The following is a 23,047-nucleotide window of genomic DNA, read 5'->3' on the forward strand; positions in this document are numbered from 1 at the left end:
CCTGAGGCAGAATCTGCTTCATGTCTCTCTCCTAGCTTCTGGTGACTGCAGGCAACCCTTGGTGTGCGTTGTTTGTGGGCCCGTCACTTCATTCTCTGCCTCCTGCTTCCATTTCTCCTCTCCTCTTGTAAAATAACGGACATTGGATTTAGGGCTCATCCTAACCCAAGGCCATCTCATCTCGAGATCTTTACCGTAATTATTCTGTGAAGGCCGTTTTTCTAAACAAGGTCAGAGGTCTAACTCGAAGGTTCCAGTGGACATAGGGAGGGGCCCCCATTCAACTCACTACATGCTTCAAGATAAACTGTAAGGAAAATAAAAGGATAGAAGACGAACCATAGATTAAAAGAAACTTAGGGGTGCCTGGATGGCTCAGTTAGCTAAGCGTCTGTCTCTTGGTTTCAGCTCAGGTCATGATCTCACAGTTTCGTGAGTGCAAGCCCCGTGTCAGGCTCTGTGCTGACAGTGTGGGACCTGCTTGGGCTTCTCTCTCTCTCTCTCTCTCTCTCTCTCTCTCTCTCTCTCTCTCTTTCTCTGCCCCTCCCCCACTCGCACAGTCTCTCTCAAAAATAAATAAATAACCTTTAAACAATAATAACAAAAGAGACTTTAAAAACATATCAACATTTTTTTAAATGGACAAGATGAAACTACAGTTCCTAAAGATGCATATTTGGGTGACAAAACTTTGAAAAAAAAAACAGGGAAGTGAAGACTAAAAACATCAAGCTAATGGTTACTTTTGGTGGGAGGCAAGGGGCTGTGACATGAATGGGACTTCAGATCAAGTTCCAGTTCTTGACCTGGGTGGTGGTTACAAGGGTGTTCCCCTGATAGTAACTCATTAATCCACACATTTGTGTTGTCTGGTTTCTGTGTCTGTACTTTTTGTTTCAATAAAAATCTGTATTGAAAAGGCAAGGAAACACACACACCTTTGAGATCATACCTTTCTTTTCCACTCATCTAATTTGTCTCCATAGCATTACTTGTTAAGTGACCAGGAAGAGCTTTTGTAAGAGGCAATTTGCAATCACAGTACAGTCTAAATAAATGCTTATGCTAACAATGGTAACATTAGCTACTCAAAAGACACTACCTACAAGGGAATTTTCTATGCCACAGTTGCCTAAGAAGCCAGTTTATAGGGCAGAGATTGCTAGGTCATGGATGGAAGCCCGTGTGGCTTTCTCCAAGTGCGTTCAGGGGACCACCTGCATCACAATGGTCCTGTTTATAAGGCACATCCCTGGACTCCAATCAGAGATACAGATTCAGTAGATGGGATTGACAACCATGATCTGTGCCTGAAGTTCACCCTAGATTTATTTAAAAATGCAAAAATTCTGTCCAAACAGTACCTTCCTGCACAAAGAGCTGAAGACAAGAAACTACACAGGTATCTAAGCCACAATCTATAATAACTATAATGGTCAATTTTCTAGGATAAGCACCTAGAAATTTTGTTATTAGTGTTTGATGTGGTAATGGCTTAAGGACACGTTCCTCTTCCTAACCAGGAAGATAAAAACAGAGAAGCTTATTTCTCTATGGGCAACTACCTGAATTGCACTACAAGAACCTTAAATTCTTAAACTAATCTTCTCCAGACCCTAAAATTTAAAGCCATACACTCTAAATCCAATGTGGTAACCAGACTTGCTTGAACTGGAATTAGAGGCACAATTTCATTTATTTTTTTTCTTTTTAATTTTTTTTAATGTTTATTTCTGAGAGAGAGTGTGAGGGGGAGAGGAGCAGAGAGAGAGAGAGGGAGACAGAATCCAAAGCAGGCTGCAGGCTCTGAGCCATCAGCACAGAGCCCAGCGTGGGGCTCAAACCCACCAGCCACAAGATCATGACCCAAGGTGAAGTTGGACGCTTAACCAAACGAGCCACCCAGGCACCCCAAAGAGGCACAATTTTAAATGTTAGATGTTCCAAAGATTTTCTGGGCTTACGATCAGTTTCTTTAATTTCCTGAACCTACAATTTTTTATCTGAAGACTTAATAGTGAATTGTCACAAAACTGTTTAATAGAACTGTTTCCTGGATATTATATATATCGATCTTATGGATGTTGGCAAAATTGTATTTTGAAATTGAAAATGAAGACTTTTGGGACACCCGGGTGGCTCAGGCAGTTAAGCGTCTAACCGGCTCAGGTCATGATCTCATAGTTCATGAGTTCGAGCCCTGCATTGGGCTCTCTGCTGTCAGTGTGGAGGCTGGAGCCTGCTTCAGATTCTCTGTCTCCCTCTCTCTCTGCCCCTCCCCCACTGGTGCTTTCTCTCTCTCTCTCAAAAATAAACATTAAAATTAAAAAAAAATTTTTTTCAATGTTTATTTACTTTTGAGACAGAGACAAAGCATGAACGGGGGAGGGTCAGAGAGAGAGAGGGAGACACAGAATCTGAAACAGGCTCCAGGCTCAGAGCTGTCAGCACAGAGCCCGACACGGGCCTCGAACTCACGGACTGTGAGATCATGACCTGAGCTGAAGTCAGATGCTTAACCGACTGAGCCACCCAGGCGCCCCAAAGAATTTTTAAATAAAAAAGAAAACGAAGACTTTTAGAAAAGATTGTAACATCAAACTTTATATATAAAGTACGAGCGTGTGTGTGTGTGTGTGTGTGCTCGCACACGTACGCGTGAATGAATAGGAATTCAGTGCTCGTTATGTTAACTGGCAGGATGAGAAGGGCCACCAAAATAACAAACACCCAACAAGGCGTTTAGACACAAGAATGGCAACTCCAGCTGTAGCTAGAAAAGGAAATAATGGAAAGAAGTCCAAAGTCATACAGCTGACTCTGGTTCTCCATCTCTAGGGCTTGAAGAGATTACCTGGAGGGTCTTGTTAAATAAGATTCTTGGGCTCTGCCTCAAAGGACTCTGACTCCTTAGGTTTGGGTAGAGCTCAGGAATCTGCATCTTTATAAACTCCTTAGGTTAAGTCTGGAACAAGTCATACTTTGAAAGATCTTCAACGGGGGTTACAGCCCAGGCTGACACTTAGTGTCACTGGTGCCCAGCAAGGAACGGTATCTTAGTGGCGCCACAAAACAACGTGAGTAGCAGCTAAGAGGTTTGAGACTCAGGTAGGCAGGCTAACAGACTGCATTAGTTCCCCAGGGCTGCCATAATAAATTACCAAGCTGGGTAGCGTAGAAACGTATTCTATCCCAGGTCTAGAGGCCAGCAGTCCACAATCTACATGTTGGGCGCGGGGGGCTGCTCCCTCCAGGGGCTCTGTGGGAGATGCTACCCCTTGCCTCTTCCAGCTGCTGGTGGCGGGCGGCATTTCTTGACTTTCATTCCAACCCCTGCTTCCATCTTCACAAAGCCTCTCCTCCTCTCCGCACCTTTCCTCTGGGCGTCTCTTGTAAGGATACAGGTCATTGGATTTAGGGCTCACCCACATCATTCGGAACGCTCTTACCTTGAGATTCTTGACTCAATTACATCTGTAAAGATCCCTTTTTCCAAATAAGCTCACAATACGGGTTCCAGAGATTAGGATAAACACGTGTTTTTGGTTTTGGTTTTGTTTTGAGGGGCCACCATTCAACCAGCTACCCAGGCCAACTCTGCAACAACCAGCTGTTTGGGGCGACCGTCAGAGCAAGAGGAAGGCGAGAGCTGTCTGGCTCTCGTGCTGGATGAGCCTAACCTTCAAGGGAAGGTCAGGAAGGCTCAGACTTCGGAACCAGCCAGAAGTTAGCCACTAACAGATGAAGTGGGTAGTGGGATGAGCGGCGGAGCTCACTTTATTTTATTACCCGGAACTTCTGAGGATGCTATAATCCCTACTAATCAGGACACGACTGTGCTCCCACTCTGGGACAAAGCCACGCTGCCGCAGCATGTGGACATCCAGGGACAACAGGAAGATTGGAGGCTGGGAGTCAGAATGGACGACACAGAACTGCAAACCGCACCATTAAGTAGAAGCATAAATAGCTACCACTTACTGAGCACCTGGTATATGCCTGGCACTTCACATTTATTATCGCCTCTTTTCATCGCGACCTTGTAATACGGGTCCTGCAATAGGGGTTCCCACTTACCATAGGAGAAAACAGGCTTTTAAAGATTAAAGTTATAGAACCAGTAAGTGGCAGAGCTGTAATTTAACCCCACATCACTCTGGCTCCAAAGCCCATTATCCTTCTATGAAAACATGCTGCCTCTCCACAAATCAATAGACCTACCTCAAATTTTCGCATCTCGTTTTCCAACACCTTCTCTTCTCTCTTCGGACCCTTCTCTCTACCACTTCATCCTGGGGTTCACCACATGTTACCATGTCAAAACGTTTGTTTTCTACCAAATGCCCTGCATTAAAAAATATAACTTGGCTAATGTAGAATAAGTATTGCAAAGCTTTCTAAATGAGAATCACAGGTGTGGCTCTGGATTGGGAACGTTTGCTCCTTTGTGATCGGGCCGTATTCATCTTGACGTGACCACCCGTGGGGAGCTCTAGCAGGGACTTTGGCGCTCAGTTCCAAATCCGGGGCTTGTCTCTAATCTTAGAACTGCGGGTCCCCTCTTTCCCACCACCGAATGCGTGCCACCAGGGACGTTTTACAGGTGGTATTATCTGAGTAGTTACAGCACTGGTTTCCTCAGCAGGGACCCACAGTGGAAAGCTACAATGATGGAACAAGGTCGAGGAAGCTGCTGGTAACACTACGCCTCTCATCCAACCAGGAACTGATGCCCTTCGAGTACCACCTAATCTGCCCTAAAGGTTTTATGAAGTTTTATGAAAGAGCATCCACGAATGTTTGAGTACTAGGCCGTGTCCTCCACTAGCTTGCCTCCTTGCGCACCTGAGCCGGGGGCAAGCTTTAACAGTACTTTTTAGCTCATTCTGTTTCAGCCTAGGTAACAGGACTGAAAGTTTTAAGAAAGTCCTAGCCTGGACTGACAGATCTAGTCAGGCCTTTCCTAAGACTGAGTATGTGAGTTTCTGTAAATTCGTATTATTAATAACAATAATAAAGTTTTGCATATGGGCTTTAAGGATCCCGACCCTCATCACCCCCTGAACTCCAGCTTAGCAGCTATTTTGCACAATCCTCAGCGACTGGAATGGTAAACGATGACTAACTGACGGGTACACCTTTCCCCACAATCCTGCAGGCGTTCCTTTTCCTGTCCTGTCTCACAGAAGCAGTCTTCAATTTTAAGACCAACGAATAGGTGGCATGAGTACAGAAGTCCGTTTGACAGTAACTTAATAGACTTCTGGTGACAAATTCTAGTTTACTAAAAAAAAAAAAAGAAAGAGAAGAAAAAGAAAAATCTTTTAAAATGTTTCCGAATAGGTCTGTGTCGTTGCGTTTGCTTTTAGTCAGAGAACTTGGTAGGAAACCGAGATTGTAAAGCGCTTGGTGGTGCCTGGGCGTGCAGCGTTTGCTGGGAGCAAGACGTCATCGTGGGAAGCGTGTACTTCTTCGGATTACTGCTTGGCGGATTAGAAACCTGCAGATCAGTCCCAGGTTAGCCTTGATTAACTGCCCTGGGTGCTTCTGGGCCAGTGGGGGGCGGGGAAGGGAAGGGGGGTGTCTGCCGGACTCAAAACCCGTACTCGTGGTAAGCTTTCGCTCAAAACATTTCAGAGTTTAATTTTTACTTAAACCCAGTCCCGGCTAATAATGAAGCTACCAGGAATCATCTGGAATGCTAACTAGACTGGTGCCCGCAGTCACGTCAGTCGAACCTTCTGCCCCCACGATCCCTGTCTGCCCACATGCTTCTGTCTATCAGGCTGGGCCTCGGGATCAGCTCTCGCGGCGGCATTGGTTGGATTTCAGGAAAAGAGAAACCCACGATTTAAAGGGCTCAGTTCCCACCTGCCAGGCATCGTCCGCGTGGTCCAACTTGCCTTTGGAACATATTTGGGAGAATCTCCAGCTTTTGCTCATCTATTACACTGACTGGCCAAAGGAAAGAGAATTCCCGCAAGTGTCCCCTTGGTCACCTTGACAATTTCTAAAAGCGAAACTTGCGCTCCAGACCGGATTGACACTGAGTCTGCGGGGCGCTGAGCGCCTGCCCAGGTCAGCAGCCCCCGCCCGGCGTGCGGGCGGGGACCGGGCGGAGCTTGGACAAGGCGTGGCTTTCCGTGGGAGAGAAGGAAAGGCTTTTGCCCCACCTCCCAAAGACCCTGCTCTCCCTTAGCCAATCAAGGAGGTCTATGCAAATGAGGCCCCTGTCGCCCCGGTAACCGTGATGCAAGACAGCCAATGGAAACCAGCCAGCCGCGGCCCTGCGCCACGATTGGGACTTAAGTAAGGAGCTAGAGGCCCAATGGGCTGTGGGAACGGTCCTCGGCGGGTTGAAGGGCGGGGATATGCAAATATGGTTTGAAAAGCCGGCGGGAAATCTGAGTTTCGCGGGAGGACCTTGGCGCGTAAACCGTATCCCTTCATTCATTGTCAGCAGCAGCTTCCTGGAGCCATTTTTCAGCTGCCGGCCGCAGCACCCGGGCTGCCGCCGCCGCCTCGCAATCCGTTGCATCGGCCGCCCCCGACGCCTCCATCCCCCCTCGGGGCCCGATATCCGTGCGGCCGGGACCCTCCTCTCTCCAGAGCCCCGATTATTTTTGGCCCCCGGTGCCCGTGCGGTGCGGAAAAATAAAAAGAAACGAGACAGAAGGGGCTCGGAAGCGCCGGGCGGGGAGGAGAGAAGGAGGAGAGACTTGGAAACTCCGACTGCAAATAATAAAAGAAATTGAAAACAATACATTAATATACCATAGCAATAAAAAGAGCAGGAGCGAGAGATGAGAAAGGGGATCCAGCCCGCCCTGGAGCAGTACCTGGTGACCGCCGGGGGTGGGGAGGGGGCGGCTGTCGTCGCCGCCGCCGCAGCAGCCTCCATGGACAAAAGGGCACTGCTAGCCAGCCCCGGCTTCCCCGCCGCCGCCGCCGCTGCCGCCCCGGGCGCGTACATCCAGATCCTCACCACGAACACTTCCACCACCTCCTGTTCCTCTTCCCTCCAAAGCGGCGCCGTCGCCGCCGGCCCCCTCCTCCCCAGTGCCCCCGGCGCGGAGCAGACGGCCGGCAGCCTCCTCTACACCACGCCGCACGGACCCTCCAGCAGAGCCGGGCTGCTGCAGCAGCCACCAGCGCTGGGACGCGGCGGCGGCGGCGGCGGCGGCCCTCCGGTAATGCCCTCCGGTTCCCACCGTCCCCAGCCCGGGCGGGAGGTGGGCTCGCACCGCGCGGGGTGGTGGGCGCGCTGCGGGCCGCCCCGGGACGGCGCAGGGCCGAGCGTCGCGGGCCTCGGCGGCCGCCCCTCCAACGGGGCTTTATTGTTAGCCTCGTGCACTGCCCCCCTGCGCCCGGAGGTCGGGGGGCTCCGCCAGGCGCGCGGGGCAGCGGGGATCGCCTTGGCGCGGACCACGTCAAACACTCCGAAACTTTTCGCGGTCCCCCCTTCTTTTCCTGCACTTTTCCCTACCCCCACCCTCCCCTCCCCTCCAACTCGAAGCTTCCTCTTTCTCGGGCGTAGGAAGGGGTCACGCCCCGGATGGAGAAGGGGGTGGGGGGGGAGGGAGTAGTGAACTGGGGAGTGGGGGACTCTGGGGGCTGGAAAGCGGGGGGACAGTTGGGGTGATCGCCCCACACCCTCCGCCGGCCTCAGAGGCCCGCTGGCGGCCGGGGGTCCCTGAGGCGTGCTCGGGGCGCAGGGGCTCTGCCAGGCTGCGCTTGACACATTTTGGGATCTGGAACTCCCGGCAACAAAGGGGTGGGGGAGGCGGAGAGGGGCGGCGGGGGAGGTGGGGCTGGAAGCCGGGTGCGAGCTGGGGCGTGGGCTGTCTGGGGGCGAGGGACCCGCGGGCAGGCGACCCGGCCTGGGCGCATCCTGGCGGTGGCAGCGGCGGCGCCCGCGTGGCCCGAGCGCCCGGGCCTTCCTCGCCGGGCCCCGGGCCTGCCCTTGACCCGCCTCTCCCCTTGCCCCTTCCTTCCCCGCCCTGTCCCCCTCCCCGCCCCCCGGCGACGGAGGGCGGGGGCAGCCGTGTTCCCGTCCCGCCGGCTGGGTCTGTCCCTCTCCCCGGGACCCGCCGGTGACGTTTCGCACACGTGCGCGGAGGACGCGCCTGTGACTGGGGAGGAGGCGGCGGCGGGAGGGGGCGCTGGAGGGGGAGAGGGGGGCACCCACTTCCTCCTGCTCGCCGGCTCCCTGGCCTGGGACGGTCCCGGCGCCCTCGCACCCGCCCCCGGCGCGGCCACCCTCCCTCTGCTCTCCCTAACCCCCCCCCCCCCCCACCACGGGCGCCCGCCCTCGCCCGGCGCCGCCGGTCTGCTCGGCCCTCCGGGCCCCCTCTCCAGCCGGCCCCCCCACCTCCCCCGGAGCCAGGCTGGTTTCGGAAATGCCCTTACAGCAGCAGGTTAGTGACCGGGACGGCTCGGGGGCTGCCGCCGCCGCGGGGGGCACCGGATTCTGTTAGGGGCTGGAGCCGTGGGGGTAGGCGGTTGAGCGGGGTTTTGGAGTGGGAACGGGGGGTTGGGTGCTTGAGGGAAATGAGTAAGCAAGAAAAATCTAAGTAAGTAAATGCCCCGGCCTCCGGTTCTAGGAACCTCGGGCCGGGAGTGTCCGCCCCGGGGGGTGGGTATGGTGTTTACATGTATCTTTTTCTAGGGGGCCGATGGATGGGCGATTGAAAACCGGAGGGGGGGGTGCTTCTCGCCAATGGCCGAGTTGAGCTCTGTTTTCTGTCTTCTTCCCTTGTGCTGGAGGGGGAGGGGGGCGGGTCAGAGGGTAGGGTGTCTGTAGGATTCCCAGGCCACCCGCCACCCCCTCCCTTTGTCCCTGTAATTTATAAAGCGCCTTTGAGAGATGATTTAGGTCAGTATGCGGCTTCTCTTTTTGTTGGTACTCGAAAGAAGTGTGGCCCGGAGGTCTCTCCCCTTTCTCCTTTTTCTCCTTCATTCCCTTCCTCCATGGCTCCTGTCTTCACCCTCGTGGTGAGGCTTGGCCCCCACGAGGCTGGCAACCAACGAGAGTCACATAAATGGTTGATAAATACCAGTCGTTGACCTCACCTTGTGTCAGTTCCAAATGGGTTTGTTTTTTGGAGAATCAAGATTTTGCAGGGGTCTTTAAGAAAGTCAGCACATAGGCAGCACTTGGGGAAATGAGACGGGTCTTGGAATAACGAAAATTTCTTATTCCCATACTCTTTCCAGTTTCTCCCATGGCTGGGTCTTAACTGCTTTCCAGCCCCACAGATACTTGCTGAGGATGTGTGATAGTCTCAAAGAAGCTCCTGGTTTTTAGTGACAAGGGTCTGCCAGCAGGGGGGAGATAGAGTTCAGTACCTACTTAGACACACTGTATCCAGTATGCTGGATCTCAGTCACAAGAATATTCCATGCTTTTGGCGTTAAATACTGTTACTTGACCTGACCTAAACATGTTTGGATATATTTAAAGCATATTGGCCCCTTACACAGTCGTGTTACTATATCATAAACTTAACCGGAAACAACCAGCTATTGACATAATTCTTGCATTGGATTCAGACTTATGGGAGAGTACTTTTGACAATGGGAAGTTATGAGACCACCAGATTGCTGGTGTTTTGTTTTTGTTTTGTTTTTTTTTTTTTTTTTTGACTCTTAGCCTGCTCTTGGAGCCTCCAAAACTTGTCTAGCCAAACTTCCCTGGACTTCATTGTATTTAAAGTGTAAAAATTACCCTCACTGGCTTCCAAGTTCTTTCAAAACTTTATCTTTTTTGCCATGAGATTATTATTCCAAAGTCATGAGCATTGAACGCGAAGTGTGATTTTCTTCTTATCAAAATTGTATTAGACTGTGATTCCAGTCTTGAAATTTTGTTGATCTTCTTTCCCTGAACCGGGAATGACAGCATGGGGATGGCTGAGTGATTGGCTGAGCAAAGAGACCATTTAAACACTTTGTGTCCAAGAAGAGGTTGAGAATTCTGTTCGGGAGGCCAGAGTTGCAGACCCAGCTGGTTCTAGTTCTCAAGAACATCTAAGAACTTAACGGGAGCAGAACCTCACCTTTTGGGGAAGAAAATAGGAGTACTACCTTACTGGCCAAGTCGCCTCTTATCATTTACAGGTTTCGTGCTCTTAGGCAAATAACTTAATTTCTCAAAACAGTTTTCCTCTTTTGTAAAATAGGAACAACAGCAATATTGCCGTTAAGTTTTTTTTGAAGGGTTAAATATGAGAATCCGTGTAAAACACTTAGCACAGTGCCTGGTGAATAGTATAGATGCCCAATAAAACTACGATCCAGAAATGTCACTTCTTTTATAACTTAGAGCAATTGTATGGGACCTCGTGTACAGCCCTCCTTTGTTTACATGTATGAGTAAAATGGTTACGAGTTTTCTAAAGGGATATGTCATTCCTTATACCCAATTAGTCTGGGTTTTTAAATCCACAACACATGGCTGTCCCAGCAATGGGTAAAACGGGGGCATGTCAGTAGGACAGGAATATATAGAGAAGGTGTCGAACTGCCTGAGCATGATCTTGTGCCTTGGGTTGTGATAAATTTAGATCAACTCATCCCCACTTTTTTTTTGCCTGGGCTCCGCTCCTCCCATGACGCCACGGACCTGCTAACTTTTGGGTGCAGTCTGTGTTTGGTGGCGTTTGTAGGACTGAGCTGTCCGTCGTCACCAGGTCCGAGGCACGCTCTAGGTAAATTCGTGTTCAGATGGTGAACTGTTGGAAATGGAAGAACTGTAGAGAACCACAGAGGAGCTATTTTCTGGAGCAGAAAGGACTTCATCATTTTCTCCCTCGTGGATGAAATGATTTCATCCAAGGCCTAGAAAATTTGGGATATATTAATGCAAGAGACAGTGGCCTTTCACATCTGATTTAATTTAATCCAGTTACAGCAGCCTGCTGATTACACTTTGGGAAAGAACCCACATGCTTGAAATTTCTGTGTAAGAATGGAGGAACCATAGACCACGTATATAGCCGGGACTGGTTTTTTTCCTGTGCAAGTATAAAAGAAAAATGCTGGGTTCCTGTGGTTCTATACTCAATAATCTTGCTTCTGCTGAGATACATGATTGATGCCAAGTTTAAACTAGGAGAGAATTTTTAGTCGCTACATACCCCAAAATGGAAGTTTTAATATAATGCGGTGCCCAGACGCGGGCAGTGCAAATAGCTCCACTATAATCAGTACCAAGGGCACCACTCTAATCATCCTCTGAGACGAAGCACCCTCAACTGTGGCCCTGTGAGCTAAGGAACCCAAGCTTGCAAACAGGGAAGGATTTTTTGTCGTCGTCGTTGTTTTTCTATAAGTCGTCACCTTGGAAGAGTAGATTCGGAGATTAATGCCGCTCTGTGTAAAGCTGCCTTGAAAACAGAAAATAATACTCAGAGCTTAGACCTGAATAAAAAGCAGCACCTGCAGATTTAGAGGCTGTGAGGGGAAAGTTGCTTTTATTCTTGTTTTTCAGAGGTCTCATGCAGTAGTTTCCTTTTAACTCTTCTGTCTTTATTGCCTCCCTAGAGATCTACCACCCACCCCTTTAACCCCTTTCCACATGACTGGGATCCATTTGGCAAAGCTTCAGATAGTCTGCGTTCATTTTCTGGCTGCTTTTCTGATTTCATGGGATTCCCTTGTCTTCCACTTGGCCGGGCCAACCAGCTCCCATTCCTTTTTGAACCACCTATTTTCCCACCAACGTTTTGAAACCAGGAGGAGTGAAAACCAACACTGGCTCGTGCTCATGATATCCAGTCCCGTGTCGGTGCCCGCGAAATCACCCCCAAAGCGTGCACAGCACAGAAGTAGATTTCGGTTCTTAATCAGATTCTCTGTTTCCATTCAGTTTTTAAAAAGGAACTTTTCCTGAATTCTTTGAGGTAGGAAGTATGCGGTTTAATGCATATTTTCATGCGTGTTCTCAGCTTAAAAATTGTGTTGTAGGGACCATAGTTACAACTGCTAAGAAGCCTTTTTTTCTACTAATCATTTTTCATGGGACCAGGAAGGGACAATAACTGGGAAAGCAGTAAATATAGGAAACCACTAACGGTATCTCCTTCCTCCTACTCTGATCCTCTCGTTGGCTTCAAAGAGTGACTTGGAAAATGTATCTTAACACCAAGAAAAGTTACACAACAGAAGGGCTTGGAAAAGCAACAGGAGAGATGGGGACGGGAAGCTCGTGTGTGTGTGTGGGGGGGGGGAATACAGAGGGATAGTGCACAAAGGTTTGCTCCAATAAGAAGGAAATTGGTTTATTTTCTGTTGTCACTTTTGCTTCAAACACTTCCCTCGCCCCTCCCACCACAAAGCAGTGTGTTTTTAGAACTAGAAGAATGTACAGGTTACGAGATTGCATTCTCAGTCTTCCCCAAGCCCTAACGGGGGGCAGTCTTGGGGCCATGGCGGTCACAGTCATCTACAAGACCGCTTTGAACAAGAAGAGATAACGCCCATTGGTTGCCAGATTTTATCATGAGGCCCGTGCGCTGTGCTTTGCTGGGGAACCTGAGCAAAGCAAGAAGCTACTACTTAGATTTGTAAACTAAGGCAGGGGTTTATGTCAGCTGGAGGGTGATGGGAGAATTGACAGCTGATGGAACAAGGAGAGGATAAAAAGAAAAGAAAAGTTGACCCTTGAACAGCTTACACACACACACACACACACACAGTAAAAAATCTGAGTAGAGCTCTTGACTCCCCAAAAACTTAACTACCAGTGGCCTACTGTTGACCAGAAATAACATAGTTAACACATCTTTTGCATACATATTGTTCACAGTGTTACAATAAAGTAAGCCAGAGAACTGAAAATGTTATTAAGAAAATCACAAGGAAGAGAAAATACACTTAAGAGTACTGTAAAAAAAAAAAGAAGAAGAAGAAAAGAAAAACCAAAAAAAAATCCCTCATACAAGTGGACCCGTGTAGTTCAAACCTGCGTTCAAGGGTCAACTATACTCTACTTCAGTCCACTTTCTGTTGCTGTGGCCCAGCTGTCTGGGGCTATCTGTAGGGTCTAGGCAATATTCTTATAACTTGACAGTCTCTAAGAATAATGCTTTAGGTTAGCATAGGCAACAACTGACAACTCCTGAGGTCTTGGTGTGAGTCATAACGCTGAGAGCTGTCTGACCCAATCTGCTTCGTTTTGCAGGTGAAGAAATTAAGCCCCAGCGGAGTTCAGTTACTTTCCCAAGGTCACAAGCTAGCTAATGGCAAAGCCAGGACTGAAACTGGAGACTTTGAATTCTTAGAGGAAGCCTCATTCACCAAGAGAAAGTTAACCGCGTCTCATGTGCTCTAGATGGGGAAATTGGGATGTGTAGAAAACTCCCTTTTAGGAGTGGTGACATTTTTTTTTTAATGGGCACCCATGGAAGTGTCTTTTGAACAGTGGGTCTTGGAGTAACAACCCATTCTCAAAGATTCAGGATAAGCAAAGCTATTTTAGATGTTAAATGAAAGGGAATTTTTAAAAAAAAATTTTTTTTTTTAATGGAAGGGGTGACTGGCTTATATAAAACATAATATTTTTAACGTTTTGTTATTTACAAGTTTGTTCTCTGTGTACGTGACGTTTTCTGGCACTTAAAAGGTGAAAGATGGACTTTACAGAGAATAGAACCTAAAAGGATTTCTGAAACTTTGTTCAGGACAGGGGCACACCGTGGAGCTCTGGTACTGGAAGTTCTATCCTGGGCCATCCGCCCCCTCAGTGGCTTGGAGTGGCTTTCACAGGTCCCCAGGTACTTGGCCGGTGACGCTGGATTAGATGCTCTTCCTGCAGCAAGACTTCTGGTTTAACAAAGTGACTGGCCCGTTAATTCTTGGCAGAGGAAGCCACCGTCCCCTAAAACCCAGAACTAATTTCATTAAAATGTCTTCTTTTACGCGTGGAACCGAGAAAGCTTAAAAATAGAATCCCTCCAAGCCCTGAAGCCTAAAAGTGAAACATAATCTGAGGTGGCTGTGGTTCCTCCACTCGTTAGGGGCTCGGATCTGTGGCCCGTCTGTAATCCCCAAAACAGAGAGGGGCTGTGGATAGAGATGGTCTCCCAGCCAGCGAGCAGGAGGCAGCACGATGCTGGCAGTTGTCATCAGTGAGACTCCTTTTCCCAGAAGAGTGTTTTGGTAAATGGAGCCCGTCTTTCAGGGAGCACGAAGCTGAATGCCCTTGGTCCTCCGGGCCAGCTCCTCCGGCATGCTCCTGCCCGAACCTGCTGAGAAGGGCTTCTCCACGCTCGGGTTTTCATGACCCCAAATGCTGTGGCTCCCGACACCGGAGTGAACTCCTAGCCTTTTGGGCTCACCCCTCCTCTGCCCTCTGCCATTTCTACTCCAAGGCTCTAGAGATAGAAGACCAGAGCTGTAGCCCCATGGCCCCAAACACCATCCCTTTTGAGCCCTTCTGGGTCTGGCAGGCCTTGGGAGAGAGGGGGGCCCGTGCGTACAAGACCTCACCCTCACCTAAAAGATGAAAAGTGAAGGGTCGGACGATGGAGTCTGGAGACAGAGTGCCTGAGTTCTAACTGTGGTTCCACCTGCCGGCTGTGTGGCCTGGGGCTTACCACCTGCTCTGTGTCTTAATGTCCTCACCTGTAAAATGGGAAGATCGTAGCACCTACCTCCTGGGGTTGGAAGATGGACCACCAGCCTGTGTTCGTTTAAACCCAATTCCAGGGGCGCCTGGGTGGCGCAGCCGGTTAAGCGTCCGACTTCAGCCAGGTCACGATCTCGCAGTCCGTGAGTTCGAGCCCCGCGTCAGGCTCTGGGCTGATGGCTCAGAGCCTGGAGCCTGTTTCCGATTCTGTGTCTCCCTCTCTCTCTGCCCCTCCCCCGTTCATGCTCTGTCTCTCTCTGTCCCAAAAATAAATAAACGTTGAAAAAAAATTTAAAAAATTGGAGGAAAGGAGATCCTTGTTATATAGTGGAGAAAATTTAAAAGGAAAAAAAAAATAAACCCAATTCCACCTCCACAGATGGCGGCGATAGGCAGGAGGGGTGAGGCACGGGGCTGCTTTCTCCTGACGTAGCTGTTCGGATCTGTGGCTCTTTATAAGCTGTGCACTGACTTGGGAGAAGGAACAGAAAAATAAGCTCCTTATTACAATAGAACTAGCAGTAGTAACAGCATCGTGACTAAAATCTTTATTTCTGTGATTAAATGTGTTAATAAAGTTGTACTGTTAACATGATTTCACTTATGCACAGTAAACCACGGCTTAAGATTGAACGGCAGAAATCGGGGTGCCTGGGCGGCGCGAGGCCCCAGGAGGGGAGGGCCGTGTTGCTCTCCAGAGTCAGGGAACCGGCCTCTGGGCCTCCGTTTCCCCTTCTCAGCTTCCTCTCGACCCTCGATTTTTGTGTTAGGTCTCTTCTTCCCCCTCATCCCTCCCCTCTCCCTCTGCCTGGCTTCTAGAAGGATGCCAGAATCTCGGCCTTTGCTGGCTGCTCCCGTGACGTACTAAATTAATTACCACCTCGTTCGAGGCACGGTGAAACCTCGCCTTTCCCGTCCTGCCTTCCCTTCCTCCCAGCTCGGGTCTGACCTGGCACGTGAGAGGCTGCAGGTGTCCCTCTGGTGCATTCACTTGCTCGTGGGCTCTTTCTCCTCCCACTCCGCCTGGCCTCTCTTGCCGCCCTCCTCACCGGCCCATCAAGTGCACCTCCCTGTAGCCCCATCGTCGGTGCCCTTGACTCCCTCCTCCAAACCTGCGAGCTCCCAGAAGTCGGTCTCGGTCGGTCAGTGGTGTTTTCATCATGTACGTCCCCGCGGTGTCTTCGACCCCGGAGACTCAGATACTTGAGAGGCGCGCGTTCGTTAGACACCCGCAGTGTGCCGGCCCCCGGGTCCGGTTGGGGATGCAAACGAAGTGTGAGGTGTGACCCGCCCACTCGCGAGTTTACAGCCTGTGTGGGGAGACAGGCTTTAAACACAAGGTGATTCGCAAGCAAGACTGAACAGGAGTCAGGAGCGAAAACAAGACTCTTCTAGTCCTCGGTTGTGCGGTGCAGAAGAGGACGAGCCCGCCGGCCGTGAGAGCGGGGAGACCTGGCTCCCGTGGTCAGCAGGCTCGGGGCACACGAGGGTACACACCTGAATCATCTGGGCATTTCCCCAGAAAAACCCAAACTCGGGCTCCGCCCAGATTAATTAGAACCTGTGGGGGTGGGATCCCCACATGGGTGTGTGTCCCAGATCGTTCTCCTGTGCATTCTCAGGTGGAGCCCCGGTGCTAGGTGCAGACAGAAGATTGAGGAGATTGTTCAGGGCTAGGGAACCATCCCAAGGCAGAGGTAGGGAGTAGAAGACAGGTCACAGACAGAGAGACCGTTTGGACTGAAGGAAAATAGAACCTAACGTTGGATATGTTGGTAGAGTTGGTGGAGAATAGAGATTGGCCTTGGTACGAGGGTCAGGCAGGGAGTTCCCTGCGGGGTAGTGGGGTGGGGATCGTGATGTGCGGGCTTTGCTTGAACAAAGAAGAAACGCCCTATCAAGAGGGGGCCGTGGGACCCAGCCCTGGGCGAGGTCTGCCAGAGGGTAAGGCAGGCCCTGCCTGCTGCCCGTCCTTCAACCTTAAAATGCCAGAAATCTACCAGTTTTAAAATGTTGGCTCGATTAAAAAGGAAAATGTGCAAGCCAAACAAAATAGGTCTCTGGGACAGATTTGGCTTAAGGGCTACCACTCAGCAGTCTCTGGTCTATGGGATAATAATAGCTAATGTTTATCGAGTGCCCGCGTGTATGGAGGGCACCAAATTGAGTGCTTCACGCACATTAGCCCACTATCCGCATAACAACCTATGAAGTGGGCATTATCATCATGCTTGTTGACGTGGGAAGGACTCGACAGCCAGGGGTTAGGGGGCTGGCTCAGGGCCCCCCTGATGAGTGGGGCCACCTAAACCTGGCTACAAAGTCTCCGCTCATTCCTGGATGTTCTCCTCCGTGGTCTCTGACGCTGTACTCCTCCTACAGTAGAGACTCAAGACACCCGGCAGAAAGAAAGAACCCAGTGTTTCCCCGAGCTTCCCTGATAATAAGAATGGCCCGTGGCACTCATTCCACGCGCTACCTCTACCCTCTTCAGTGAGAGAAATACCGAGATCTGATCTCCCGGGACGTTGGGCAAACACCGCCGTAGGTCGGGAAGCACGGTTCTCCGAGCTGGAGCCGGGCGCAGAATCCGCGCGCTGGCGTGAGGCTGGCCTCCACTCGTGCCTCGGTCGGAGGGACTAGCCCGGAGGCCCCGGGGAAGCGGGGCAGGTGCGCTGGTACCCGACGCCCGCCCCCTTCCGGCGTCCCTATGTCCCTGAAGATGGGTCGGTCACCCACGGCGCAAAGCGGGCGAAGCGTGAGGGGGCTCCGGAGGCCGGAGGACCTCGGTCGGGAGCGCCGAGTGGGGGCTAATGCCGCACCGAGGCCTGCAGGGAGCGGGTTGCCGAGAGGACAGAAAGCCAAGAAATCTCCCCGGGAAGGGAACCGGGTCACACCGTCTAGGCTCTGGGCGCCGTAGGTTGAACGAGCCGGGAAGCGGGACAGCAGCGGTGAGCGTGTGGAAAGGCAGCACGGAAGTGAGGGACGGGCTGAGAAGAGAAGGGAGACTTCAGACTGTCCGCGGGTTTCAGTCCTGGGGCTGCCGGGACGGCTGCGGCGGAGCGCGGCCTCGGGGAGACGGTTATTTGGTGGGAGTTGGTTGTGAGTGACGCCGGAGGCCGTCCAGCCTTCCGAGAGGCTAGGGCCGCGCACTGGAAACGTGGCTTTGGCAGAGAGGTCATAGTGCAAGGCTTGATGAACGATGGCGAGCCAAGAACTGGTCTCCCTAACTTCGAAAAAAAAAAAAAAAATTAATGTGGTGCCACAAAAACCTTTGTGTTGTTTTCACTTCTCGCAGCGCAATATGAAAACGAGACAGATCCATCAGGTTGATTTGGGGGATCGATACTGCCAGGGCTCGTAGAGACGAGCCATCAGATGTTATTTATTACATGCTTTACCAGGTCCGGGCCTGGCTTCTGGCTGCTTCGAGAAAGCCAACGGTTTGCAACCTGTCAGAGCCCAGAGCCAGCTAGAGAGTGAGAGTACTGTGCATAAAGAAAGGTCACATAATTCCGTCTTGAACTAGGATGGCTCTTTGGACCGTGATTTCCTAGGCTCTCTGATTTTGCTGGTTACAAAAACCAAAGCAACAACAACAACAACAAAACTTGAATTTTCTTAGGCTCTCGCACATGAGCCTTTAAAAATCAGTCTTTGAGTACTCCTCTGGAGGAAAGACTCCCTCTCTTATTCTGTTCCTCCCTGGCTCATACTCTCTCTCAAAAATAAAGATTAAAAAAAAAAAAAAGACTATCAAGGTTGCCTCTGGACATTGCCACATGTCTCCTGGGGGCAGAATTGACCCCCACCCCCGTTGTGGACTAGTGTACCAGACCTTGAAGAAAGAGCAGAAACGGGGAATCACGGAGATGCGTCTTCTATATAAAGTGTACATTAACATTTTGAAATAACAGTAGAGATTTTCAAAGCACATGGTTTCTCGTAGCTGGACTTTAATTTTGGCATGCCTAACCCCCGGGGGAACCCTGGAGCTGTGCTCTCCCTCTTGGTCGATGATACAGAGAAAACGTGCTGTGCACAGCCTGGTGAAGCTCTGTCTGGTTTATGGTCGGGCATGCTGTGAATCGGCCACTTGAAGCTTCCCTGTCACTTGGAGAAGAAAGGATCAAAGTCTGCAGTTCAGGGAAGGCCTAGGAAGTGTTGGCATTTATCATTTACTTACCTGGGTGATTAAGACAGACCCGCTCAGGACCTACTTCTCGGCATGGTTGTTGATCCCAGCGGGACCACGTCGTACTTTGATGATTTGGGCACACCACTGCCCTCCCCCCCCACCCCCGTTTCCCTCACCGGAACTGGGGTTCCTACCTCAGTCCCTGGGAAGGTTGAATGCCATAATGTGTGTGAAGTGCTAAACGCGCTAAACCCTGAAGTGTTTGCTGTCGTTGCCTATCTGACTGTCGCGAGTGGTACCTTCGTTGTTAAGTAGAGCTTGCCTTCCAGCGCACATCAGCTCTTAGCAAATAAGGTGAAGTGGGTTAAGAGGTACAAGTTTCCAGTTATAAGACAAGTCAGTCACCGGGAATGTAGTCAATAATATTGTAGTCACTTCATATGGTGACAGATGGTCACCTCACTCACTGTGGTGAGCATTTCGTAAGGTGTATAATTGTTGAATCACTATGTTGTACACCTGAAACTAACATCATACGTGTCAACGACACTTCCGTTAAAAAGAAAAATAACAACAAATGCGCAGGAGAAAATAATCTTAAATGTATATATCAAAAAACAAATTAAAAAGGTGAAAATTTTTAGAAAAATAATGGCAATCGTCTGTGGAGATTGAAGAAACATCTGTTAGCGTATTATTAAGAAACTAGCAAAAATGAATCAAATTCAACTGAGAAGGATTACTTGGTACGAAATACTCGGTAAGAGAAGAAATGCATAATAAACATTATTCATCATATGTAGTAATTGTGCATTCCAAACATTTTGAAATACACCAGTCAACCGGGAAATTTATATATTGTTGAAGACTAGATTGAATTTATAAATTAAGGGAAAAAAATTTTTTTGCACCGTGTTTATTATCGTTTGCAAGTGACGATATTAACTGTGGTACACACAGAAGCAGATAACAGAAATAAATCAGTTCTACCTCCTTTTGAAGTGCCACAATTTGTTCCTTTCTACTAACCTAAAGAAAATGGATGCAGAATTAATACTGTAGTTCAGACTTCCATTCACACCCGCGTACTAAAACATGGAAAATCTGAGTTTTGAATGTTCAGAATTAGATGCTTCGGAAGGAATATGTGGGTCATTTACCTTGGATTCTAAAGAAGTGTTGACAGGGTGCCTGGGTGACTCAGATGGTTAAGCATCCAACCAGCTCAGGTCGTGATCTCACGGTCTGTGAGTTCGAGCCCCGCGTCGGGCACTGTACTGACATCTCAGAGCCTGGAGCCTGCTTCAGATTCTGTGTCTCCCTCTCTCTCTGGCCCTCTCTTGCTCACGCTGTCTCTCTCAAAAATAAACGTTTAAAAAAAGTCATTTGTAAAATAAAGAAGTGTTAGGCTGCAGGACCAGAAAGACCTGAATATGCCATGAGGAGGGCAGCTGGGCAGCCCTGGTGTGGACTCCCAACATTTAGCTGCACCCGGGGGTGTGTGGAGACCTTCCACCTGCTCACAAGAACCACCTGTGCTCCTCTCTCCCTAAGTCTGCAATCAGTGATGCCAGGATGGTAACTTGTAATCGACCTTGGTGGAAGAATTTACACCAAGGAAAATGGCACATGCAACAAATTAAGGCTTTTTTTCTCCCCCTCCCGAAGATCTGGTTGTGAAATACTTAAAAATGTATTCTGTTGTGACCATGAAAAAGAAAAAAAAAAACTGTTAGCAGCCTGGTGTGAATGCAACCACTCTCTCTTGCCCACTCCCACCCACGTGGGCCAGTTTCTACCACGGAGCCTACGGATTCAGTTGACGTCCCTAGTAGATACGTACAGCACACCAGGTACGTGCCAGCCCCCGTTCCAGACGCCGGGCACCCAGCAACAGACAAAATTCCCTGCCTTTGTGTGGCTCAGGTCGCAGTTGATAAAGATTTTGCCACATAAAAAAATGCAGCCTTGTCTTATCTTCGATGGGTTCTGGTCTGGTCTCTTAGAATAGTGGTTCTTCAGTATGTGGTCCCAGACCAGCAGCAGCACTGGGGAGCATGTTAGAAATGCAGGATTTCCAGTCACACCCAAGACCCAAAGAGTCAGAAACTCTGGGGGGGGTGTGGGGAGGGGAAGGGAGCAGCAGTAGTAGGTTAAACAGCCCCTACCCCCAGGTCATTCTGGTGCACCAAGTTTGAGAGGCACTGTTTGAGAAAAGATCCCTCTCAGCGTAAAAGGGCTGGGGGAAAGCTAAGGCCTTAGCTGTGCTGCAGTGTTGCTTCTAGAAGTGCAATTCTAGTAACAGAGCTTATAAGCGATAGTCTTGGGTGTATCAAGACAGTTCACAGCTGGCAGAACCCCTTGATCCCTTCCTGGGCCTGGCGTCCCTCCCTGAAACCAGAGGACTCCGGGAGGATCCTGCACGCCAAAGCCCAGAACTCGGTAACAGAAATTCTTAGCCTTCTTTGGGCTTTTCATCATCCAGCAAACAGGGAAACTGCTTCCCTCCCTTTTCTCCAGAGACTGTTGACATGTTTGCCTGACAAATATTTTCCTCCTTTTAATTCCTTCTCTCTCACGGTCCTCTTATCTAGCACCATTAAAAATCTTTATAACCAAATTGCCAGCCAGATGTACAAGACTTATCTGGAAGTGAAATGGTCAGTCTCCTCACATGTCTGGTAATTTGGGTATTTAAAGATATTGTGAGTAGCAGATGAAATGAGAGACCACGGGAAAGCGTCCAGCCTGGAGCTGGGCACAGAGTGGCCAGCCACTCGGTCACTGTCCATGCGGTTCCTGTCCCCTAGCCCCAATAAAGGCCTTAAACAGATACCACGCTTCTTTGTGCGAAAAGCTCGTGACTACCCACAGTTTGAATGAGTATGAAGAACCATCGTATAAATTATAATCAAAATCACGGAATCAGAAATTCTGATTAGTTATGACTTTTATTTACAAGTGTAATTACACTTAGAAACTAGGGGGAAAAAAAGGTGTTAACCTGATTCTTTTTTTCCGTGAAGAGGAATGAAAAAAAAAAAAAAAAAAAGACCCTAATCAGAATGGCAGAAATTTTTCACTTCTGCAACCAGCCCAAACCCTGGTCTGCTCCTAAGCAACCTAATTAACTACTACCATGTTAAAAGGAGTGTTTGGGACGGAACCATAGTTTCTTGTGATGGAAGGCCTGTGTCCTGAAATGCATGTGGAAGATTATGTGGCTTTATTATGGCCCAGGTTCGTCTTGGTGGTTCTTCTAAAAGCGTCTCTCTAGCTATCTGGTGGGCAACTCCACCCCCTTTCCGTCCACCTTCAGCCAAAACAACTTCTGGTGACAGTGACAGTTAAGTTGGCCATTTGCGGTTGATGATATTACAGAGGTCGAGAAAATGAGGCAGGCGGTACTCATTTCTTGCTTCCTGCTTTGCTGAAGAGTGTGAGGGTCAGCCTTTCTAAGCCCATGACTTCCGTCTGACGTTTGCTGCTCTGTGTCACAAGTGTGGCCAAGGTGTGGCCCTTAAAACGTCCGCCACCTCTGAAGGTCTAGCATGACTCAGCTACTGCCATCCTTCCCCAAACTAGCTCTGGGTGTGGTCCTCCCGTCTTGCCTTACGGAGTAAAAGAAGTTAGAAAAGAGCCATGCCGTCTGTGTACCGTAGTTGAATTTTATAAATATTTTTTTAAATGGATCTCGACACACATTGTCCCATTTGACCATAACAAGTGGCCACGTGAAGAGCTCTTTTGGGTCTTGCTTCACCTTTTGCTGTTAATACAGGACTAATGGTGTTGAAATGGTCAGCCCATTGGCTGCCCTTTTTACGTGCCCTTCTATTTGTGCACCTAAGAGAAGAGATCTCCGTAGGAATACATGTTGGCCCCAACTTGGTGTGATTAGGAACCCGGATCTGTTGCTCTGGGGGACTTCTTTGTGTTGTGTAAGGGTTCTGAAGACTGCCAAACCAGCATGCAAACTTCTTAATACACCCCAAGAAGTGTAACTCAGGGTTACAGATACTGCTGTTGCCTTCCATTCCCAATCAGATCGGCAGGTTATGAGTGGAGCCAGGTTCAAGTTGAACAATTCCGTTAGTGTCCAGCTGTAATAGCTCCTCTCTGGAGCATACCTGCAGAGGTGGGGCTTCTGCTGGCTGTTGAAGGGGCACCGTGGACACTGTCATCTACTCAGGTGCCCACTGAGGACTGTTAAGAAACAGTGACTTCGTTGCCTTTTTTTTTATTCAAAAAAAATTTTCTTTTTGATGTTTGTTTATTTT

General features: G+C 49.5%; 1 protein-coding gene across 2 annotated transcripts in view; it reads left to right on the forward strand.

Moving 5' to 3' along the window:
• The first annotated feature begins 8,167 nt into the window (after positions 1-8,167).
• Positions 8,168-23,047, forward strand: part of E2F3 (E2F transcription factor 3) — a 76,244-nt gene continuing 61,364 nt past the window's right edge. The window contains exon 1 of one of the 2 annotated variants that reach the window (XM_047102678.1): positions 8,168-8,417. In XM_047102678.1, coding sequence (XP_046958634.1) covers positions 8,400-8,417 — 18 coding nt within the window. In that variant the 5' untranslated portion in view covers positions 8,168-8,399. The remainder of the gene's footprint in view (positions 8,418-23,047) is intronic. The other variant, XM_047102677.1, reaches the window with a different exon arrangement.

Source organism: Lynx rufus, unplaced genomic scaffold (assembly GCF_022079265.1).
Source record: "Lynx rufus isolate CCGP_SWC_20201006 ecotype Redwood Valley unplaced genomic scaffold, mLynRuf1.p SCAF_6, whole genome shotgun sequence".
Lineage (NCBI taxonomy): Eukaryota > Metazoa > Chordata > Mammalia > Carnivora > Felidae > Lynx > Lynx rufus.